The 15,094-nt window shown below is 40.0% G+C and overlaps 1 protein-coding gene across 1 annotated transcript in view; it reads right to left on the bottom strand.

Annotated features, from left to right (window-relative positions):
- Positions 1-57: 57 nt before the first annotated feature.
- The window catches only part of mast1a (microtubule associated serine/threonine kinase 1a), a 54,412-nt gene continuing 39,375 nt past the window's right edge, over positions 58-15,094 (bottom strand). The window contains exons 14-28 of the mRNA XM_068322349.1: positions 13,898-14,106; positions 12,775-12,913; positions 12,350-12,482; positions 10,296-10,461; positions 9,380-9,481; positions 9,012-9,134; positions 8,775-8,884; positions 7,473-7,621; positions 6,932-7,176; positions 6,511-6,759; positions 6,189-6,421; positions 5,987-6,109; positions 5,599-5,735; positions 4,774-4,961; positions 58-4,606 (exon numbers count right to left, since the gene is read on the bottom strand). Of these exons, the coding sequence (XP_068178450.1) occupies positions 2,925-4,606; positions 4,774-4,961; positions 5,599-5,735; positions 5,987-6,109; positions 6,189-6,421; positions 6,511-6,759; positions 6,932-7,176; positions 7,473-7,621; positions 8,775-8,884; positions 9,012-9,134; positions 9,380-9,481; positions 10,296-10,461; positions 12,350-12,482; positions 12,775-12,913; positions 13,898-14,106 (3,988 nt within the window). The 3' untranslated portion in view covers positions 58-2,924. The remainder of the gene's footprint in view (positions 4,607-4,773; positions 4,962-5,598; positions 5,736-5,986; positions 6,110-6,188; positions 6,422-6,510; positions 6,760-6,931; positions 7,177-7,472; positions 7,622-8,774; positions 8,885-9,011; positions 9,135-9,379; positions 9,482-10,295; positions 10,462-12,349; positions 12,483-12,774; positions 12,914-13,897; positions 14,107-15,094) is intronic.

Raw genomic sequence — 15,094 nt, 5'->3', positions numbered from 1 at the left:
CATGTTTAAAAAAAAAAAAAGAGTCAATTTTGGAACAAATGTTAGAATTTTATTCAACATACTGCACTTCAGGTGTTTTGAATTCGATTTGAATCACATCAATCACAAACAAAAATGTGTAATGGTACAAATAAATACAGCGTCAATGAACAGAGAAATGTGGAATGTTCTTTTTTTTTTTAAACTTGGACTTTTTTGTTAATTCTATGCAAATCCGTACGTATTTGTATATATTTGTTTTCTTTAAAGTAACCTACAAACAATACCAAGGATTTAAGAATTTCTTTTCAAATAAAGTGCATTTATACTACTTTCTCTGGCACTAACAAAAACAAAATCTCAAATATATAACACTAGTAGATACTGCTGATTGGAAAAGGCCTGAAAGTGGGTATAACACCTATATAAGATTACATACATTTAGTTTTCCTCAACCAGGTGAGCTGACTTCATGAATCATTAATAACATCAATGTATAAAAGACCTTTTTACTATCAGTGGAATATGTAAGACATGATGCTTAAAATGCCAAACCTTATTGATATAACAGTCATAAATAACACAGCAACAGAAAATAAACAAATTTAAAATTAAGAATCAATTTGATAATTACTGCAAACATTGTCATTAAACACATTAATGCATATTCTTTAATCCTACAGTTAAAAAAAGATGTCCTGTTGTATTTGATGATCTGGGCTTCACTATAAAAACCCTCACCCCATTGATGTTATTTATAGCTGTTTTATCCCATGTGGACATATTGAACCACAGTGGGGCAGTAGAGTACTAGAGCTGCATTAAAAGATTAGTTGGCAAAAGTACAGCATTGTTAATTTCACACTTGGACTGAATGGTTCACTGATAATGTTTTGCAAAACTGAAATGGATTCAACCAAATCAAAGAGAAAAAGAAAGATGCATACACATTTACCTTTCTAGTCATAAGTAGCTATGTAAGATGGTTGCATATTGCTGATAGCCCACAAATTAATTTCCCACATTGTAGTTCTGTTGTTTTCAGACACCTCCAGCTAATGTTTGTGATTATTCAAATAGTTAAGAGCAAACAAAATAATTGCAACAAATTCTGAAAAATAAAATAAAATGTAGAGACATTTTGTCATCCTGAAGTTTGAACATTTTCCTTTGTGTGAAGTTGCTGTGTCAAAATTGATACTGATCCAAAATTGATTCAGGATCAATTTTCGATCAGCTTATATTTATAGAATCAAATTTATTTGAGTAAAATCACCGAGTTTTCTTTCCCAATCACTTAAAATCAAATGCATTATTAGTAACGGTACTCTTCACTTACATCTGTAAATGGCTTGCATAACATTCAAGGATACTTACAAAGATTGAGCAACTAAAAAGATGACTGTGACTAGTGGGAGAAAAGAACATTGGTCTTCCTCTTTATCCTCTCCAGCATTCTTGCTGAGATGACTGATTCAAACACCTCTATCAGATATGTATCGTAGCAAAATGCATTGCAATCTATCTTGATTCCCTACCGTGTAGCACAGACAATAATTTTCTCAATATGCTTTAGACAACCTTATTTTTATAGTAGCAGGCTAACTTTAATATACAATGTCCATATTCATAAACCCCACGTTAGCTATAGAGCCCTTTAACACATTACAGTATGCTACATCCTTGACTGCCTGCTTGTCCTATGTTGACTCAAAATAACAAACATATTCTATGTATGTGCTTATGGTTACTTTTGCTGTACAAACCACATCCTCATGAGGAATCATCACTATGCAGTGCAATTTCTTAATGAAGAATATTGAAAACAGTTACTGGATCCTCACCGCTGACGTTTTATTTCCAGTTTGGTTTCTGTCGTGACCCTTGCTGAGTCAAGCATGCCCGGGTTTAATTACCCGTTGAAAAGACACACGTGCTAGCACACTTCTCGTTCACAAAACCCAAACATGTGAGTGACTCCAGACATACAGACTGAAATGCATGAACATCAACTGCTGAGAATGCTGCCTCCTGCAGCAGTGTGAGTGTACGTGCACGGGAACGAGCACAGGTTTGTGTGTAATCGGAGGCAGAGGGAGAAAAGAGCTGTGGCAGGACTCCTGCAAAGAGGAGATAAGCGCTGAGTCTGAGCTCTGTCAACCCCGCTTTCCTCTGCAGCAGGACACAACATTCAAGAACCACCAGAAATAGACCCAAGGTGGCTTTAGGAGCACAACACACACACACACACACACAGACACACAAACACACACACAAACACAAACGCAATATGGCATCCACTGACAGCCTGCCTGCTTTGTCCGATAGTGGAAAAATCAACTCATTGCACCAGTGGATGAAGAAGAAATGACCTTCATCACCTTGTTGTTTACTTTATCCACTATATCCAATATTTGCTATTTGTGTGGTGTGATATATACATACAGTATATACCAATTTGACTGGACCACATTCCGTTCCCCCTTTTTCATTGCCCTGATTGAGTAGCAGTAAAAGAAAAAATGGGTGATTAAAGACAAAATAGAGTGACTGGATTTGGTATTCACAGTATTCAGCATATTTGGATCAGTAAAGCACTTTTTGACTTTCTTGTACCTATAATACGTATACAGTACATACCATATGACATGCGATCACACAGACCCACACACGTATACATTTGTTAAAGAATTCCACTTTACATTAAGAGTCTTCTTATTAAATATTTTATGATATAAAATCAACAATGAGCCTTTGCAGTAGATTGTTTTAGTCCTGGGTTTAGGTTAGAATGGGTCAATGACTGGAATCAATAAATAACATTATATATAATCTGAAACTGGAATGTACATTGTTGTTAAGTGCTTGACCTCTGTTGCAATGTCCTTCCAAAAACAAAAGGTGTCTTTTAATCTACATAAGTCCCACTGAGGGACTCCATGGTGTCACATTTTTGGCAGGCTGGGGCCACCTGTTGCAGTCTTCTCTAACGGTGAACCAGCAGGACTTTGGGTGATCACTGCAGCCCCGAAAACCACTCGACCTTCGGCAGGAGTGTCAGCTTTTCCCACTGCGCCTCCCTGCTTCTCCTCAGCTGTCTTAGTCTGCTGATCTTTGCTCTTAGCCCCATCCTGGGAGCCAATCTTGATTGGTCCAAGAACATTTTTGGCCACAGTGGTTAGTTGGCTGACAAAACTTGTTTTTTCACCAGGGGAGACAGGCCGTGATTTACAGAGTGAAGGTCCGCAGAGAGAGGGTGCCACAGCAGTTGGGGAAGGAGAAGGAGAAGGAGAATGCTCCTCCACCACCTCTAAGCGACACTTGTCCTCCCAGTCGAATGTTGCCCGGTAGCAGTTGACAGGGCCAAGACCCTGCCTCACTTTGCCCAGTGAGAGCGGCTGCCCATGTGGGGGGACAACGGGAGCATAGATGCGAGCTGGGAGTTTGGGGCTTTTAGAGCAAAGTTCTGGAGTCCTTGAGTCAGCACAGTCTGCTCCTGCCTTTCTCAGGCTTTCCCCCACAAGAGATGTTTTAAAGGTTTTGTTTATGCTCATTGAGTTGATGCCAACGGCTTTATCTGGAGATGACCCTGAGCTCTTTGTGAAGACAGCACTAGGAAAGCTCGGCCTATTTCTTTCATGCTTGAGCTCAATTCTGCCCCCTGCCCAATCCTGGGGGTCTTTACTATTAGATAACACATACTTGGCTGACTTGTGGTCTTGTTTTGAAGTCAAGTCTGATGGATTCTTTTCAGGCCCTTTATGACCACTTTGGTTTTCTGATGTTTTGGTTGGAGTTGTAGCTTTAGTGGTTTCTGCACTTAGTCTGGAGCTCACGCCAGCCTGTGTATTCCAGGACAGTTCATCTCTTTGAGGTTTTCTTGTTACAGCTAACTGGGATACTGTGGCTCCAACCCGACTCAATCTCTCCAGGACTGCTTCAGTGTCAATTTTGCTGTCTTTCTCCCTTTCCCTCCCTCTCTCCCGGTCCTCTTTATCTCTTCCAGCCAGTAGTGTTTCTCTGCTAAGAGGTGACTCTTGCCTACCGAGTCTCCTTGCGGGCTTCAGCACCCCAACTGCTGGAGTCGTTGGGGAAGAGGATAGGGGCGGAGGATTGGGAGGTAAATTTTCTCCTTCTGTCTCCAGCAGGCTCTGGAGCCCAAGCTCACAGAGGAAGGCATCCTTACGGTACTCAGAGTGCTGAACCTCCAGACTGTGCTTCCTCAGTGGGCCCCCTACACCTCCCATAGAACTAGACTGGGTCAGTGGGGAGCCAAGTTTCTCTGCTGACTGCACTCTTTTCAGGAGAGGTGATCTGGGGGGTTCAGCGCTCTTGGGCCTTGGACGGACCACCGGTGGTGAAGAATGGAGCTTGACAGGGAAGGACTGAGTGGTATTGGAGCTCCCTACAGTGTGACCAGGCAAGGGTGGAGGCGAAGACTGAGTTGGTGAGGGTGTGTGGGCCAATGGGGACAGTGGGATGTTACCGGCAGATTTACAACGGGCAGAGCGATACTGGCGGTGGAGTTTAGGGGAGAGTCCATGCAGGGAGCTGGGCCTCATGTGCTGAGATGGAACAGGTGAATTTGGGGTACTGGAAACTGGAGAGCTGCTCTGAGAAGAAGCACCTAAATGAAAAAAATAAACAGTCAATCAAAGATATTAAAATTCTGTAAGAAAAGCTCTACTTTTGATTTTAAAATGAAGATAATTAAAACTACTAAAATTTTCCTGTTATAAGAAAATCTTTTCCATTTGTACAGTTGTATGTGCATTGTTTTTCCCAGTGTCCTACCCAGGTATGAGGGCTCAGGGGTGGAGCGGTAGCCCTGAGTTGGGGATCGGGCTGACAAGCTGTGAGTTGGGGACCCAGGAAGACTCTCACTGGAGGACAGAGAACGATTCAAAGAGGACAGGCTGCGGCTGGTGTGCAGCAGATTGGACTGCTTAGTGATCTTACGAAACAACGAGTTACGCTTCTTACTGCAAGTTGAACAGACAAAAAAAAGACACGAGAAAATAAAGCTCAGATGGGATAAAGGCAAAAAATATATACGTAGATATATAATACATTGGGCTGTCAATAAAACTTGGCTTTGAAAGCGGATCAGGGTGATTGTGCCATGTTTTTTGAGTCTTATTCTACAATTATGTTCACAATAACATTCAGCCTGTAGATAAGTTATTCTATCACAGTGAATTTATCATTATTTCTGAAAAAACGTTGAAAATATTACTCTTTAAATATGCTTAAGTTGACATTTAAGACACTTGAACTTCCAACAGTACAGATATTTTTAAAGGAATATTTTGAAAAATGTTTTTTAGATTGTTCAAATTTTCGCTTGTCCAGATGAGGGTAATCCCGAAGGGTTAAATAGATGACTGCTGACGAGGTAGCTAGAAAGGGCAGGCAAAAAGTTTTCAAGACAGGAACAAAAAGTCTCCAACATATCTATTAAACCTCCTTGAATTACATGTGTTTAGAAATTACTGTGGATCAGTTAACTAAAGTAACGGAACAGAAAACCAGAACATTTCTACACTATTTTATTTTAGTAAGAGAAACAAGACATGATCACAGATGTCATTGAAGTGGTGAAGGTGTGTGTGGTCCTACCTGTCCTGGCCATCCTTGCCGATGGTGCGTTTGTGTCGTCGGGCCATCTTACACTTGTAGCTGGCCTTGCGAGCAGGACCCACTTTAATGGAGGTGTTCTCAAACGGCGTGGTTGTCACTGTCACCTTGTTTCCACTCTGCACAGATTAACGCCATTGAATCCTGTTTGTTCGCAATCTTGATACCATTATTATTAATCACTCATTACAAAACCTGTTTTTATACAGAGATTTATCTGCAAAATTAATTTTGAAACTCATGTGAATTCAGAGTGACTATCTTACATCGCTGTGTTCCTTTGAATCGACAAATTCAGTGCAGTGAATTCAACAGAATTATTGACATTTATACAGTATACGTAAGAACAAATAGGCCTACAGCTGCCTACCTTAAGGATCAGCTCTACAACTTCAGTGTGGACCAGACCGTGGACAGGCTCCCCGTTCACGTGGGTTATCAGGTCCCCGGCACACAGTCCAGCTTCCTGTGCAGGGCCGCCATCCTCCACATGCTGTCAAGTCACACAAAACAATAAAGTTCATAATAGGGCAAAAAACCCAACATGAATCTCATCACTAAAAGTGTCTTACCCAAACAATGTGATGCACGCTGTAGATATCACTATCTCCAATGTAGACCCTAATGGCCCTGAGTGTAAAGCCATATTTCTTTCCAGAGCGATGAATGGTGATGGGTGAGCGCAACACGGTAACAGCTGGGCAAAAGTCTCTGCTTGGTGAGGAATCACGGGAAGAAGGGTTGGAGGAGAAAGAGTGGGGTGACATGGGACTGGCCAGGGGAGAGAAGCCACCATGCTGTTCCACTGGAAGGATGCAGAAAAAGGAGAAAAAGTCAAATAAACAAATCAAAAAAAGTCAAAAACGATTTTTTTCTTTTCTTTGCATCCCTCACCTGATGGTATGATGACAGACAAAGCCGTGGCAGAAGCTGATTTGATGACCTTGTTTCCAGCTCTGGAGTTGCGTTTCTCTCCATCACCAGAAAAATGCTGATGTCGTACCCTGCGGAGGACCAGATCATTGGTTGCCCGGGGCCCCAGAGGGTCATACAGTGGAGTCACAACATCTTGACCAGCTGCTGCCGGACCTGAGGGTAACGTTGTGATGACTTCTGGAGTCTCTCCATGTCGAGGGGATTTGTCTGTCAGTGTGTGGAGTTAGGTGGAAAGTTATTCAGGTTAGTGACAGTGAAAATTACAATGTTGAGAAATTTCTAACTACCCACTTTCTAAACAGCAACAATCAAATGAGATATTGAAGATTGCAATTTCCTCTGTTTTTATATTCCTTGGCTTAACTTTCCCTGAACATACCTGCTCCATTGATCTCCTTCAGGCTGTTCCTCTGCTCCAGGAGGCTCGGTGAGGGGACATTGGTCCCATCCAGTGAGGTTCCGCGGACTTTTATGGGCATGTGGCGGGAAGGGAAGTCAGGCTCAACATCTTGGGGTGAGACAAAACGATGAGTATCCATCAGCGCAGAGAACCGTCGTCGAGCACCAAGGGGAGGGCTGGCATCGCCCTCCATATAGAGGGATTCTGAGTAAGAGAGGCGTTTCCTGCACAAAATAAACCCAGAACCAGTTACATACGCTGTGATACAGAGATAAATACATTCAACAGATTTCTGAAATTTGTTAAATTTGTTAACACTAAATGTAAACCCAAAATTTGAAGATTCAGCAAAGCACCTTTCATTAAAGAAATTATTTTAAATGAGCTGTGGGCAAAAAGTACATAAAGCTGCAGAATGAAGCGTGTGAGTGATACTAAGCATGAAGGGAAAACTGATCTGCTGGGAATCACCTTTTGAAGCCCACAGAGCATCCAAACACATTCAACGTCCGTTACTCACATCTCAGGGGAGCCGGTCCTCCAGCTCTTGTCCCTCATGCTGAAGCTGCCCAGGCTCTCTCTCTTTGTCACCTTGTCCTCCCGCCGTGGCGCAGACACCACAGAAACTTTCTGCTCCAGTTGAGACAGATGCTCCATACTGCTGTACACCTGGTAGGAGTGGGGGGGGGGGTATAAGGGACATAAAGGAGTAGAAGATGAAATGAAGCCCCTGGTTATTTCCTGTCAGGAAACCTATACCGTTGCAGACTTGGGACCACGTATATTCCCTATACCATCCTGTCACTCATACCTATAGAATTACATAATATATACTGCAGAAATAAAGCACAAGATCAAACATTACATTAAAGAGAATATAACAGAATAACATATACTTAGAATTTCAATAGTTGCATTCAAAATACGTCTTGATTGCAACTATAATATTAGTTAAAATAATATTTGTTGCAATAATAGATGTTTAATATATATATATTTTTTATCTCTAAAAAACAACCTCATGTGATTGAGATCAAAAATCATTTGTGGGAGCAGAACAGCTTGTAGACGTCACCCCTTTGACACTTCGATGAGGAAAGACATAAATTTCTGTCATTGTCATTGCAGCTACACACTGATGTATTACAATGACTCAATGTTATGAATGTAAAGCTCTAATTATTCAGCATTATTCAGGTCATTGCTTGACCGCTTGTTAGCCCTCAATGATAACATCAAATATGTCTAAAAATGGATTCAAACGGGCCTCCTCAATGAGGCACTCTGGATTCTCTGCAGAGCTCTTTCACACGCCTGAGAGGAAGGAACAGGTGACTCACAAAGGAGGGCAGATGGAGAGACAGAGCAAGTGAGACTGGGTGGAAGTGGCAGAGTCGAGGGAGAGGGAAAAAAAAAAAGACCACATGAGGTGAGAAAATCCCACCTGAAAATGTGTGAGAGAAAAAGAACACACCAGCACATGCAGAGAGAGTCACAGATCAGAATTAATATGGAAATGGAAAGAAAGTCTGTGTCATCACATCAGCAAAAATGAAGAGCAAAAGTATTTAAGGCAGGCGACCGAGTGTCTTAAAAACCAGCTGGAAAACATAAGGAGGAAGAAGGAATGGTGCAACGTCCATGTCCATGCATCCAGATGGTGCTCTGCTGGAAAAACCTTGATTCATCTTGATTCGTTTATTATTCATTATTTAATCCTAATACTGTACCAAGAGATAAAATGTAAAAAAAAAAAGGAAAATAAAGTCAAATGATATAAAGGGGAGGAAAGAAATGAAAATGGAGAGAGTTGAATTCCAACCTTGCTAAAACGAGGGGAACAGGAAGAGAATTGCCTGATCTCAACAGGCTCGTCGTCATTCGTGTCGTCTTCGTCATACGTGTGGATGTGATGGTAACGATCTGAGCGAGCTGAGAAAGAAAGCGGGAGACAAAACAATCACAAGTCAGCAGAAGGTAAAAACATTTGATTTCTGACTGGAACGATGCTGATGCATCCCACTTTACATGAAAGACACATTAATCAGGCAAAACATACTGTCAAAGTAGCTGGTGTCTTCCTCTGATTCCAGGTGAGGGACGAACTCCGCCTTCTGCCTCAGCAGAGTGTTCCAGTCCAGCTCTGAGAAGAAGGAGTGCTGCTTCACCTCAAACGCTCCACCTGGTGGCAGGGGTGTGAACCACACAATCAATCCATCCATACAATGTAGACTGTCAGTATCTTTTATATTAACATGACTACTCAACTGAGTATTTTAGTCACTCATTGCTCCTCTGTTTTTGCTTCTAGGGTGTATTCTTAACCCTGATGTAAAATTAGTGTACAAGGAAGTTGTGATATGAAATGAAATCAACTTTACTAATCCCTGAAGGGAAATAATGTGAAGTAAATGCAAAAGTTGCTACCTGTTCCCAGCCTCACTAGAGGGTTGGTCTGCAACAGGGCAGAGATGAGGGCCAGAGCATCTGCAGGCAAGGCGTCATCACCATCAGGCCAAACGATGTCATCTAAAACACAACAAAGACAAGGGAAAAGGTCATAGTTGACAAACCACCTTCACACACACACACACACACACAAACGCACTCACGCATGTACACACATTGATGATTGATCGCAAACAAAAGTAAAACTTTTCCGTCAGGTCACCCCTCACCCCTCCCTAGATCACATGACTCAAGTTCAAATATTTTCCAGTACAAAATAAACAGTAACACTGTTCACTAGCAAAATATAAGATTGGTATTTTGAATGTTTTAAAGAAAAATGAATTCAAAACTACTTTCTGGAGATGTCTGCCACTTTCTTATGCTTTCCACTGTAATTTTAAATGCACAGTGTGTTACTTCTGCCACTAAAGATTTCTCAATAATAGCAAAACAAAACACCTACATAGTGTGGGATTAGGCATCACATCCCACTGTCGTTGCTGTGTAACAGCCACACTGATGATGAAACCATCTGATATGACATCTGAGATGTTTTAAACTCAAAGATTCACGTTACATTTACTGATTCTTGTGGATTTCCTTCCTCAGACTCGTACTCGTTCAAAAGCAGCAGGCAACCCATGAAAAGCATTAAATGAAATTAAATGTTATTTCTTTGATTTACAATATTTTTATAATTTGTAATTTTTTTAGACATTTCAATGTGGAAAAAAAAGACATTCTATCTTAAAGAAGGTAAAGTAACGTACACAAACACTGTCAATACGCTTATTACACATCAGGCTCCACATTAATCCTTCCTGTATTCCATTGACCTGTTATGCCAAAGCTTGTATAAAGTATAAAGGTACTTTTACTACTATTTTCTTACCTGTAATGACCTGTCCAAAAAGCTGTTCTGGGGTGTCTCCAAAAAATGGCACACAGCCCACCAGGAACTCGTAGAGGATGATTCCCATGGCCCACCAATCAACGGGCTTTCCATAGCCCTGACGAAGAATCACTTCTGGAGCGATGTACTCCGGAGTTCCACAGACCTGAGTGGTTTGACGAGGTGGAGGTGAAAGAAGTGAGAGAATAAGGAAGAATTAGAGGAGTCAAAGGATGATGTAGATGCTTTATAAAATGCTCAACAGTATTACATCATTAGTATGTCGCTCAACCCACATGCAGCAGCAGTATTTAATTATTTTTCTATAATTCCATTGTTGGCAAATGCCTGACAAGACTTGAATGTTATTGTGCCGATAATTTATTACTAATAAACATATAATACAACCCTATTTAATGGAGCAATGATTAAATGTCACATCTCTTTTTTTTAGTATGGTAGTAAAAGTAAAACACTGTCATGAGTAAATTCTACTTGTGATAAGATGGAATTTGTTACCCTGTAATATTAGAGGCAGTAAAATTAATTCTAGTTATTTACATGCTCAGCACTGATGATGATGTCATTCTATTGATGGCACATATATATTCTTTGAGAAAGAGAAGAGGAAATGTTTACACTTGGGTCTGTACATGGATTTATGAGTACATTTATGTATCATGCTCTACACAACAGACACACAATGTTGACCAGAAACTGAAAAGCTAAGCTCTGATCTTCATCTTGACAAGCAGCAGAAAACAGATGGCTGCTTCCACCCAGAAGAGCTGAAGGAAACATCGGTCTGCCTAAGCAGTTATTATTGAATTGGTTCAGAGCATAAACAATAAATATAGTTTCAAAATGTGATTCTGACAGAGAAGGACAATCATTTGAAATGTCTAATTTGGAGATTATTGATTTTGCTGGGTGACCTGTTGGAAACATGGCTGGTGATGACTAAAAGAAGATATGAATGAACATCCACTCTTAGAATGACACCAACTGTAACCAAACAGATCTCAATCATGCAGGAGCTTATAGGTAGTCCTTATTATATATAGGTAGTCCTCAACCTACGAACACAATTGGCCCTGGGACGCTGTTCGTAAAAGGAATCTTTCGTAAGTCGTTATTTATTAAATTTCAATATATAATGCTACTTGAGGTCATTTCAATGCCACTACTATGTACCATTCCCTACTACTTACCAGAAACAATTAGAGGACAACAAATAATACATGAATAAAATGCAGATTAACCTTTGGTTTACGTGGTTAAACATCGGTTCTCAAAAAAATAACAACTTTTTTTTTTAACTTAATGTCATTTTACTGGACTTTACATCTGTCAACACAAATTGTGTGTTGGACAGACGTTACTGTACAATAAATTAAATTAAAAAAAGTAAAATCCTATTAAAATAGGTATGTGTAGTTCCAATATCTAATTCACACAAATCTTATGAATTCAGATTAGTTTACACATGATAAAGTTTTACTCCATATGATTTAATCCTCGAGAAGAAAACACTACAAGGAACTCTTGCCCAGTTTTTTAAGCTCAACAGACAACAGCCAGAGTCAGCTCTTGACGTAGACAATCCACAGCTATCCATGTCCGCGACGTAAACGACCAAATTGAATGTATGTACTGATAAGTTTAAAAACAAAAAATTCACAATCGCTAAATAATGCTAATTCCTGTATTTGTTTTATAACTGTAAAAAAGGTTTTTATTTTATCATTTATTCATAAATATAAATGTGATAAAGCTTCATTATTTAAAATGCATTCATGAATAAAGTACGGTACATTACTGGAATGGTTATTTTTGTTTTAGCCTGGAGATGAGTTACTTTGACATACAGTAGTACCTTGAAATACGAGTTTAATCCGTTGAACAACTGAGTTTGTAAGTCAGCCAACTAGCAGGAGTGTCCTGAAGCATGGCTCGTATCACAGAATTTGCTTGTACATTTGAACAAAAATACGATTAGAGTGACGGTTCGTATAAACACACTGCCTGCTGCTGCTAAGGCTCGGATGCTGCACCTGTTTATCCAGGAACTCCCTGGCGTCCTTCTCGATGTGACCCTCGTACAGGTTGGTGGTGAGACTCATCAGACCCATTTTTGACAAGCCAAAGTCTGTCAGCTTGATGTGACCCATGGAAGTGATCAGTAGGCTGTTCGGCGAAGAAAACAAACAAGTTTGACCTTTATCCAGTTTACATTTGGGCGCATTGCAGTAAAGTCAGAAATGATCATATAATTACTTAAAGAGCTTTTAATAGTACAACTTTAGGCTATAAACAAATATGGCAAATGTGAACAGTGAAAATTAGCTACAAATGTAATTTTTTTAAAACATGTATAAAACCAAAATAATGCAATGAGGGTCCCAAAATTGTTCCTTAGAGCTGAGCTAATCACTTGATCCAATATGAATCAATTTTTGCAGCTTTAACAACCACTTACTTGTCAGGTTTGAGGTCTCTATGGACGATACCATAGTTGTGCAGGTATTCCAAGGCTAAAACCGTTTCAGCAAAGTACATCCTGGCGAGCTCCACAGGCAGAGCCCCAATGTTCTTCAGTAACGTGGCACAATCACCACCTAAGAGCACAGAAGCAAGTTATTGTTACTGGAAACAACTGAATTTAAAAAAATCAGAGTATGTCCCACCCAAATAATGTGAAAAAAACTCAACATACCAAAAAAACTTAAAATGTTAAATTAATATTTTAAACTCTTTTTTAAGTTATATTACCTTCTGTAACCTTTATAGAATTTACGAACAAAATATCATCTACCATATTTATTCATTTCAAAACAATACCCAGTCGTGTTACTGCCTCTGCAGCTGGTTAGCTGATGCTCAGAGGCTATTGCACTTGACAACTTCGAAAGTGTTGCCATGCATGAGTCACCGTCGACTATCCTTCGCGCCTCAGTCTGTCTGCACACCAAAGACGAACTGCTGCATCCAGAGCCATGACACTGACCTGGTTTGCCCTTTGGAAATGTCTGCACTACTGAAGAGGAAGTACTGTAAAACCACTGACATTGTTTGACTTTCATGGTGGAGAATCACTGTGATAGTGAAACAAGAGTCTGGTCTGCCCTTCAGGAAATGTAAGTAAGTGATAATACTGAATATGAGCAGACAAATCCATCAATGACTACAGAGGTGTTCAGCTGACACTTTTGTACTGAGTCAAATACATAAAAAGATAATGCTGAATAACTTTATATTTTAAGGCCATCACCGTTGTTAGTCAAATGTACTTACATAAGTCTCAGGGTTATGCCCAAATAAAAAAATTTAAAAGAAGCAACTTGTTTTGAAGACCTTTTCAGAGATTGAGAAGTGTGAGTCGGGAAATAATATTGCGCAAAGACAGAAAGACATCTTTCAGATATTTCTGATCTATCAGTTAAAAACCTGATCTGTTATTTCTTCAGATGTGATACAGAAAAAAGAAGGTTGAACAGATGTGCAGAGTCATCCTTTTCAATCCTTTCAGGTGAGGATTTGACTCAGCTGAGTCCAACAGTATAAGCAACATACTCCACCTTAATCTAATCCAGTGGCCTTACCCTCAACATATTCCATGACCATGCACAGGTGCCTCCGTGTTTCAAAGGAGCAGAACATAGAGACGACAAACGGGTTCTCAGCGAAGGTGAGGATGTCCCTTTCTACAAACGCCTGCTGGATCTGGTTCCTAAGGATCAGATTCTGCTTGTTGATCTTCTTCATTGCAAACCGTTGGCGTGTCTCCCGATGGCGCACCAGGTAGACGGCGCTGGAGAGAAGGCGAGACAGAGGGGTGACAACGATGAGCACTGGTGGTGCCAAGGTCAGCAAAAGACGTACCATTTTATCATTTCAGCCATTTGACCAAAATGCATTGCGACAGGATCTATATCCTTTGACCTTGGTTCCTTGCTTGTTTGGTTGCCTTTTTGTAAAATATCATGCTGACATTTTTTCTATGGTAGTTAAGCAGCATTTCAAAATGAGGTTCATACAATTATGCTACAAATAATAAATTATCCTTGGGTTGGAATTCATATTTCTTATTTGGAATTGATCAATCAATCCATTTGTGCTGCTGCTGTGTGTACTACGATAATGTTACAAGGGTAACTAGCATGGTGGCTGCTATTGTAGTTTATAATGTAGCTAATCCTGCAAAGGGACGCTTCACAGAATGCTTGTATGTCCATGAACATGTTCTTTTAATTCTGAATGCGTACATTGGGGATTACAGTATTTATTTTGTGTTCTGACTTGCTTGCAGTTCTGTCATGATTATGTTTTTATAAAAGCATAAATTGTTTGGAAAGTGTAAGTTCGTATTTACAAAATCAGGACAAAATGCCACCTGTTTTTAGAAGCACTTCTTTAAATGTCATTTTTAAAAGGGTTAAACAAAGGCTGGGGATATGACAGGAATGAGCTTGTTGAATACTGGAGTTGACACAGATAAAGTGGCAGATGAAGGATTTGTTTTTTCCTTTTCTATAACACTGTGACATTGACATTTTTTTTCTATTATGCCTAAACCACTTGAGAAATACTGAAGACTTCATAGAAAGTTATGAAGGAAGAACCCATACAAGCTTGAAGGAGATCCGGATAAAAGGAGTGGACTCAAGAATTCTATATAAAATCAGGACATGATGTCATTACTATAAACATTACAGGCAGATCACTGCAGGCTACACAAGAGACCGTGACATTCCATCACGTGCGTCTCCAACCACACATGAATCAAAATTGATGAATTA

The sequence above is a fragment of the Antennarius striatus genome, chromosome 8 (genome assembly GCF_040054535.1).
Source record: "Antennarius striatus isolate MH-2024 chromosome 8, ASM4005453v1, whole genome shotgun sequence".
NCBI classification, from domain to species: domain Eukaryota; kingdom Metazoa; phylum Chordata; class Actinopteri; order Lophiiformes; family Antennariidae; genus Antennarius; species Antennarius striatus.
This window is presented reverse-complemented; position numbering and strand designations above follow the sequence as displayed.